At 39.6% G+C, this 9265-nt stretch overlaps 1 protein-coding gene across 1 annotated transcript; it reads left to right on the plus strand.

Annotated features, from left to right (window-relative positions):
- Positions 1-1077: 1077 nt before the first annotated feature.
- On the plus strand, positions 1078-8706 carry RBM44 (RNA binding motif protein 44; the record flags this gene model as incomplete). The annotated part of the gene is made up of 11 exons (XM_009709420.1): positions 1078-2544; positions 2670-2719; positions 3918-4094; positions 4744-4918; positions 4999-5024; positions 5921-5993; positions 6464-6566; positions 6913-7041; positions 7755-7828; positions 7929-8002; positions 8310-8706. Coding segments are annotated over exons 1-11 (2745 nt in total), but the record flags the coding sequence as incomplete, so codon positions are not given.
- Between the last annotated feature and the right edge of the window lie 559 nt (positions 8707-9265).

Below are 9265 nucleotides of genomic sequence, written 5' to 3' on the forward strand. Positions count from 1 at the left end.
AAGAGCTTATAGCCATTCATTGCAGCAACTCCAGTCTTCCATCCCTACACACTTTTTCTCTGCTTTTCATTCACGTTTGCTCTGAAACCAGGTTTGTTGCAAGTCCAGAGCAGGTGTATTGCTTTGGTTTGCTGTATTGTCCAGCTTTCTTCTGTTGCTAAAAGAAGCTCTCTGATCCAGGAAACCATCTTCCTGTTTTCCTTTATAACTTAAACTTTCTGGTTGTAAAGATTTTCAGGTTTTCTTACGGTTCTGTGCTTGGTAACCATTTCTTCTTGTTTCCCCAAAATTACAAGGAATATGCTTCCCTCTTCCCCTTGTCCAACACCTGAAAGGTTTTTTATTCTCAAGAGGCACAGAGCTCTAAGTTGACCTCTTCACTCATTTTAAGTTGTTTTTAAAATTTTTATAGCTCCTGGACTGAAGGGTATTCCCTACAGTAAATATACTGGTTGTGGATCAAGAAGCTGTAAGCTTTCTGTGGCAAGGAGTGCTTACAGGCCAGTGTACGATCAGGAACAGTATGAGGTCAGTTTGTGGTCACTGAATCTGTGACCATCAGCATCTTGACTTTTCAGAGTCGGTACGTGCATCTAAACACCTTGTGTGCTGTCATGAAGTTAGCATATGATGTAAATAGCTCGCTGTGTATCAACAGGGATTCTGATGATTCAGCCAAGAAATGCTTCAGTGGTAAGAGGATGGAAACTTTGCCCAGGAGTGTAAGAAAATAGGATTGATTGGTCTCTGAGGATACTTTTACTCAATTGAAATCACACAAGCAAGAACAGCAAATTCTTTTAACAGCCTTCTGTGAGCTCTTAGAATTTCTTTGAGAACGTACCGTATAATTCCTAGCTTCTATACTAGCATGCAGTAGGTAAAAATGAGGTGGTTAATTTAACATCTTTTTGAAACAGTAATGTCTGTTGCGTACCATGGAGTATCTCAGATTTCTCTTCATTTTTATTAAGGTGAGAAACTGATAGGAAGAGACGAGCCGATGACTTTGAGAGGTTGCAGTGGAAGTGAGTCGTGTGGCTTACTTCTGAGGAGGAGGGCTTGAGTGTTTGTACCATGGAATTAGAAAAGAACAGCGATGTTAAAGTCAAAAGGAGATGCTGCAATCAGACCTCCCAACTTTTTTCTTATTCGGAGGAAACTGAGCACACGCTCATCAGAGATGTGGCAGCAGGAGCTAACCACTGTGGTTGTGGCCTGGCACGTTCTGCCAACGGTTCAGAATTAAAGCTGTCAGAGGAAAGCTTACCTTATTTAAGTTCATCTTTAGATGCAGATATTGAAATGTATAATAAAAAGAGAATGAGAATTTGCTGTGCGTGGGTAGGTGAAAGCAAGAAAGAAGCTGATATGTTGGGAAGAGCACGTGATGATTGCAGACAAAGCCATTTAGGTGAAGAATCACAGCTGGAGTATCTCAGTGCTCATGAGCAAGATTTTGATGATGGGAATAGCTCAAGTGAGTTTTCTGAGCAATGGGAAACTGTAGGAATTGAAACCTTAAAGCTGATGGATCCCGTTCATGAAGTTCCAGGTGATGGAGTCACACAGGAACAAAACCTCGCTGACGTGTCAAAATATTGTTCTGCTTCTGCACATAGTGTAGGTGACCGAACCTGCCCAGAAGCAGCTATGCCAGAGCTTTCCCACCTGCTTCAGGACTCTCTGTCTCTGCCAGATTGCGATGGCATGACTTGTGATCATCAGGAAGAGCAAACAGAGTATCATAGTGTTGTTTGTGGAAGTATACTTGAAAGTCATTCTTGTGGGAGTAAAGAAAGGGTCTGTCCAAATGTGCTTGTATGTGACAGTTTAGAAAACAGAGAAGTGAAAGACATACCGCTGATTGACAGCGCGCTGCCACCCCAAATCCCTACAAGTGAAGCAGTGTCTGAAAAGAATGACAGACGTGTTGACAGCATCTCAGTGAAGCAAGCCAGTCCTTTACTGTCACCAAGGGAAAGGGCTCCTGCAGTAGCCATGCAATTTTGCAAATGTACAGGGGACTCTGGTTTCTACAGTTGTGAAGAATCTGGTATGCGTGCACGTGGTGCCAGCTGCATTGACTGCACGACGAAGGGTGCTGGAACCCGAAACTCTGAAGTTCTGACTAGCAGGAATCCCTTTTTTGGGGTGGAAGTTGCAGATAAATCCTCCTGTGGAAATACCAGCTGTCTGAACTCGGAGTTGGAGTATCGTGAAACCTTGAAAAACATTGCCAGTGACTCTACGGTTAATCAGGCTGTGGATGCAAGTTCTGATTTTAGAGCTTGCTTTACAACAAGCAGAAGCACCAGTGCTCAGGTTTGTCTCTTGTCCAGGGCTATTAATACCGAGATAACAATGATGAACAAATCTCAACCCGGGGGCTGGCACTGTAAAACCTGTGCAGACGTTGCTTGCAATACAGACCGGTCATGTGGAGCTGGTAGCACAGAGGAAATTCGGTCGCAGCTTACTGACACACTGGAACAACACTCAGATGGCAATACTGCAACAGCTGAAAAAAGTTCACAAATTCAGGTAATTAAAAAAAAAATCCACAAACCCAAACAATTTTGATATATAGAACCTTTTTTAACTTAAAGTTGCTCAGAACTTGTCTATGCAAATGTTAATCTGTAACTTTAAAAATTTTTTTTGCTTAGGAACAGCAAAAAAAGCTTTGGAGCAGCGATGTAAAGATAAGCGCTGAGAGGTGAGTCGTGAGTTGTTCTTGGTTTGGAGTTCTAGATGCTGGATAAGATTATTTTTTTTTCACGATTGAAGGTTTGTCTGTGACTTAGCAAAACTGACAGGATTAAAAGATTGCTGGGCAGCAGCTCCTACACTGGAGGGTAGGGCTGACTTTCAGAGGGACCTGGACAAGTGAGAAGAAGGAGCCAGAGACCTCCTGAAGTTGAACAAAGACCCAAGCAGCCTTGGTCTGCCGTTACACTCGACTTGTTCTTGACCAGTCTGCAAGTGCTCCTGTATGGTGAAGAAGGGAAACCGCATCCTGGGGCTGCATTAGCAAGAGTGCAGCCTGCAGATGGAGGGAAATGTTGATTCTACTCAGTTTGGTGCTCTGAGGTTGCATCTGGAAAGGTGTCTCCAGCTGTGGGCCTTGTAGTGCAAGAAAGAGGTTGGCAGACTGGGGAAAGTCCACTGGAGAACCATGGAGACGGTGAGGGGAGCTCGTGTGGGAAGAGCTGAGGGAACTAGGTTTGGTTGGCCTGGAGAAGGGAAGGTTGGGGAGGTGGGGAACCTCCCTGCAGTTCTTGGCAATCTGGTGGTGAGTTGCCGAGAAGATGGAGTTAAGTTCTTTGCAGAGGTGGGTTTTAAAAGGGCAAGAGCCAGCAAGTTACAGGGAGGGTATAAGAAGTTTCTTACAGTGAGAGTAGTTTTGGAACAACATTGAAAAGATGGTACAGTCTCCTTTCTTGGAGATTTAAAACAAACAAAAAAATCCCCAAACCCAATAACAAAACTGGACTGGATAAGATGTCAAGCTAATTTTGAAGTTAGCCCTGCTTTGAACAGAGGTTTGTACTGCAGAGCTCCAGAGATCCCTTCCAACCTAAATTATTCTGTGGCTGTGGAAACAAAATAAGTGCATCTGTAGACTTGCCAAGTTTCTTTTTGTTCTTATGACCGCACTTTTTGGATAGAAATGATGATGGTGCTCGTGCAGTTTCTACCTCTCAGTTAAGGCTGATTATAATGTGAAAGCTACTATAAGACATTTTTTTCTGTGTAGTAAATAGGAGGAACTGATTTCATTTTTCTTTTCTTTTTTTCCTTAAATCATATCATAAGTAGCTTCTGGAAAGCTACTTGTTTCAAAATAAAACATAATGAATATAAAATATGGATTCAAGAGCTTCAAAATTTTCTTTATTATTACTATTTTAAAGGCCAGTACACCTTGACAAACAAGCTGTGAAGAGTTCTGCATCAAGCTGCTGTCAAAAAATACTGCAGAGGGCGATTGAAGCAGAATTGCGGATCCTAGATGCTCATTATCAGCTGTGCTATCAGCAGTGCTTGAAGATTTACAAACTGGCTTTGGAGGAAGGCATGTGTTTTAACAGGCACGCACTTTAATGTCCTTTTAAATGAAATTGATAACTTGGTTAAGAGGCATTGATTGCTAAATGTTACTGGTGCATTGTAGCCATAGCTTGTAATAGTGTTTATAGTTAGTGGTGGTGTGGAAAAGAGTTTACGTTCTCGTAACTGCCAAGTCTTATTTTCAGCCTAAAACTTTCTGAAGCATCCACAGACCCAGCAAAATACAGTTTCTTTCCAGGACTTGTCTTTCTGTACAGGAGGGAAAGTACAGAAGGAATAGTACAGATAGTGCATTCAGGAGCGGCCAAGATGCATTGAGGGGGAGCTGGGGAGGAGGTGGTAAAGCAGAAAGAGAGAGGAGGTGCAGAACTGTTAAGAGGTGAGGCAGGAAGGGGGTAGTGATTGCAGAGTCTCTAGCTGATAAAGCATACGCCCTGTAATGAACCTGGAATTCAAGAAGTCCTGCCTCTGAACGCTTTACTGTGCGACGGGTAGCTATAAAACCTCATCACTGTTATGTCTGCTCCGTAGCTTAGGGGTGAGCTCGTGTTCTTGCGCGATGTGGAGGAATCTTTAAACACTGTAAAATGTTTGGGCAATTCTGGAAGCAGTAAAATAAAGGAAATCTCTGTCCAAGTTGATCTTATTTTCTTACATATATTTTAACAGACCTGATGGAAATACTGAATTAGGGTCATCTCTCATATTGGTTTTGGAAGAGCTACAGAAGAATTACAAGAGCATGAAAATGAAAATAAAAATGGGTGTACCTTTAAATGCACTTCCACCACTATCAGTTGAGATGAAGTTGTTCCCAATCTCCTCTTCTTATGTCCCCTGCAAGGTAATTTCTTAATGACTTTTTGGTTTTAATATAAATTGTTTTCTTCAGAAAATTAAAACAAATCTTTTCTTTTTTGACAGTTGTTCAGAGAGGATCTTTGCTATGAGTAAGTAGTCCTTGTTTGCGGTATTGATTAAAGTTCAAAATAAACAAGAAGTGAGTTTAAAAGATGTTAAACTTAGAATTTCTTTATTTCAGGATGTATCTTGTCACTCCAAACTGTTTAACTGAAAGACTAGCATAGAACTTTGGGTACAGTGATTTTATTTTAAGGAAATTTTTACTCTATAGTGTTCTAATATGCAAACTATGGAGTTGTATAGCAAAAGTTGTCAATTTACAGGTGATTTTCCTGGTGCCCTACTTCCACTACTAAAATCTTTGTCTCTAATCTTAATGCTGTCTGTCTTAAAATCAAAAACAACCCACAAACAGACTTTGCTGCCCACAAAGATAATATTAGGCATATAAACAGCTGTTCTGCTAAGATTATCATTCAGTTATGAAGAATGACAGAAAAATAACTTTGTATTTCAGGCAAACATGTGGTACTGCGTGTTCAAGAACCACGTGCAGTTACTTTAGGTAAATGGAGATTAAAACAAATTTGGCAATAACTTTTTACTGCATCAGATAAATAACTAGAGATCTTTTTCAAATTTCTTGCTAAGTGTTAGTAAAATGAAGCAAAAATTTCACAGAGATTTCAAATCATGAAGACATATATCGAAACATCCCACAGAAAGCCATCTATGTAGAAAGGAAAAACAGCCTAACATAAACCTAGAACTTAGCTTTGTGTTTCAGGTTGCAACCAATGCTTTTATAAAATACAGGTATCAGAAAACTTTGGTTCTCATTTTAAGGTAACTAAGCGCATTTTGTTTATTTTACTGTAAGCTTTTGGAAATATTTAAATTAATATTTGAGAGTACTTAGTATCATTGTAGAATTTAAAATTGTTGTGCCATATTTTGTATGAAATTCTTGGATCTCTTTTAGTTCTGTTTCAGGCACAAGAAAAGCTGACTTTGAAGCACCAAAACTGCAGGAAAGGAAAATTTCTGTCAGCACGGTAGGGACTTCTTCATTACTGAGTTTCCTAGTTATGTTGTGAAGCATAGTCTAGGGATATATCCTTCGGTATACCCAAACACAACCAGAGTCTTTAGGGCTCAAACTGGGATTCTCTGCCAGTAGTTGCAAACGCAGCTGATGTGACCAAAATTTTGATTGTCCTTTTGAAATAAAATAACTTGGCGGTTTTTGAGGACAATCAGTAGGTTGACTTTTTAAAATTTACATGTTTATTAATTTAATCTGAAGCTCAGAAGAATCGTGTATAAGCGGGTGCGAGTGCTACGACGTAACTGAAACATGTTGGACTCGCCGTCCCTGGAGGTGTTCAAAAAAACATTTAGATGTGGCGCTTCGAGTAATGGTTTAGTGGGTTTAGCAGGCATGGTGGCATCGGGTGTATGGTTGGACTTGATGATCTTTGAGGTCTCTTCCAACCATAATGATTCTGTGATCCTATATTTGTAGGACAATCCACAGACCGTATGTTTGACTGATGGTGGTCAGCCAAGTGACTCTACTTCCTCCACGACATTCGAAGAACAACATAAAGATCAGGATGTGGAACATGGTAAGCGATCTGCTTCTAGTATGAATACTACGTTATTTGTTAGTTAAGTTGTTAGGAAAAAAAAAAACACCTATGTAAAACGTATATATGGATACTTGGATACTCAACTGGCCTTTCTGTGAGGGAATGTTTAATGTTATATCAGCTCTATATTATACTTCACATCTTGAAAAAAAATTGTGCTACTTAGATCAGAAGTGAAAACCAGTATGTGTCACCTCTTTGTAATACAGTACTGAGTCACGTAGGTAGCTGGAATCCTCTTAAGCACAGAAATTTGGTACTCGTTCATATGACATAGCACGGTCTGAATTTTAACACGCTGAAATTTATTTCGACTGTCAAGGCTGTATGAACGTTGAAGAAGGGAGTGAATATTGGTTTGATGCTGAAGAGGACTTGACAGTAGCAGATTTTTCAGTAGTAGCTGAAGAAACGAAAAAGCAACAAGAACAAGACAGGGTTGATTTAAGAGGTGAGGTCATGTGCTTTAAGCTGCCATACCTAATAACGGTGTTTGTTTATTATTTGAGTATTCTGTTACTTCTGCAAGCATAAGTAAACTTGGAAAAAATGCTAGCTGAGTTTTCAGACATATTTTTTCATTGACTTGCAGTGAATCCTTGTACAGATACTTGGCTGTTTTCATCCGTGTTTTCCCTTGAAAATTTACCTACAGTGCTATAACTCAATTTAGTAAATATGCAGCCAATCACGTAGCTGGAAATCTTTCTGTTTTTTCCTCTTCCTCCTCTTTCTGCTTCCTTCCTCACACTGGCTTCTGAAGAGTTAGCTGGGAGTGGTCTGTGTTTGGAGAGTCGGGTCTCGGTAACGGGCATGGTTAGAAGTTCCAGTGTGTTGAAAGCCGAGAGCTTGTGGGCTGCGTGGTGGGGACTCAGCAGTACACTACGCATGCCTTAGCACTGGTACCTGCTCGTTCACACCGGTGTTTTCTCTGGTTGTACCTCTTCGGCTTCTGCAAACCTCAGGGAAAAGAGATTTCACAAACTGAACCGTTCTACTACTCAGGACACTCATTTTCTGTTAGAAGATACTCTGCATTCTTTTAGATTTTTTTAAAGGTAGATTTTTTTCTACCTACGCTTTCCAAAATCTGCAGAGAAGATGTTAGCTTGAACTAACACAAGAAGAGTTAGTAACACTTTGCTTTCTTACATTTATTATTAGAAGCAAATATAATGGAGAGTGGAAATGAGTATTCTTCTATTCATGTTGGTGGCCTAAGTTCCTCGGCACCAGAGGTATGCCTGTTATTATTTCCATAGCAGTAGCAATGTCTTGCCTCTTTTCTGAATTCTTTCATACTATACATTGGCAACCAAATATCCTTCTATTTTGTAGGGTGATTTAAGATCACATTTCCAGAAGTGTCAGGAATCTGATACTCTTATCTCTGTGGATTCTAGTAACTGCAGGTATATAAGTTTTCCTTGTTTCAGATTTTTTTTTTCTGTCAAAGTAAGAAAATCATGGGAGAGGGGAGGGAGGAGGGAGTTTTTCATTAATTTGTTTCAGTAATTAATGTAGCTACAGATATGTCGACAAAAACTTGTCATTCCAGACAGCTTCTCATCTTACGAGAAGTTAAGGTGTCTGAAATTTTCTCTTGAGTTTAATGGAAATACAGTTAATATTCAAAAGATAAGAAGCATCATGTGTCCTTACTGATAGTAATTTAATTTGTTTTACTTATTTTCCTTTTTTTTTAATTTTATGCCTTAGATATGCATTTCTTTCCTTTAAAGACACTAATAAAGGAAAGTTAGCTGCAGAGAAAAGTAACCAGAAAAAAATAAAAGGAAAACCAGTAAATATTGAACTGGTGAATACTTCATCAGAGAATAAATATTTGGTTCCTCAACTACTTACAAATAAGCTTTGGCATGAAATCCAACCTGTTGATAACGGTCAAAGAAATGATGCAGATAAAACAGTCACTTCAGCCTCCAATTCTGTGAGAGCACCTGACACCACCTCTGCTTCTGAGAAAATGCATCTCCTTCCCATAACTTCTTCAAAAATTTCTTGCTCTACACAAGTACCTTCAGAAACAGAGTGCCCTGGTTTGAAATCATCTACCGAAGATTCGGTACATTCTTTGCTTGGAGTTAATGAAAAGGTAAATAATTATTACTAAGGTTCCTTTATATGGCCGATTAAGAGCCTTAAAACTTCTTGTCCCATAACATGTTACATTTGATATCTATAGATTGATGTTAAGATAGGAAAACATGTTATGTGTCAGTAATAAATCTCTGGCATGCTGCAGAGGAGTGAGAGCACTGTTCGTTTGCCCCTGCATCAAACTGTGATACTCCATCTCTTTTTTTCTTAATCCTAAGCCAGCTGGGAACCTAGCCGTTTGCACTAGATTTTTCACCTTGCTTTTCTCCTCATTTGAGTTTCCGCTTGTAACACTTTATGTGAACGTCTTGTGATTTTTTTTATTTTGGGATCCTGAAGGGGAAACACTTGGGTTTTTTAATATAAATCTAAGAAACATCTATATATAAATACAGTGTTTTGTATTCGCTCAGGTTGGTCCTTGGAGGATAAGGCAAAGTTAGTAATTGCTGGTGTTGCTCTCATAAACTGTGTGGATATGCTACCTTTGGGGATTCAACTTCAAACATGCTGGTCCTCTGGGAAATACAAATTGGATCTAATTTGAAGTAGCA

The sequence above is a fragment of the Cariama cristata genome, unplaced genomic scaffold (assembly GCF_000690535.1).
Source record: "Cariama cristata isolate BGI_N322 unplaced genomic scaffold, ASM69053v1 scaffold20130, whole genome shotgun sequence".
In the NCBI taxonomy this organism is placed as follows: domain Eukaryota; kingdom Metazoa; phylum Chordata; class Aves; order Cariamiformes; family Cariamidae; genus Cariama; species Cariama cristata.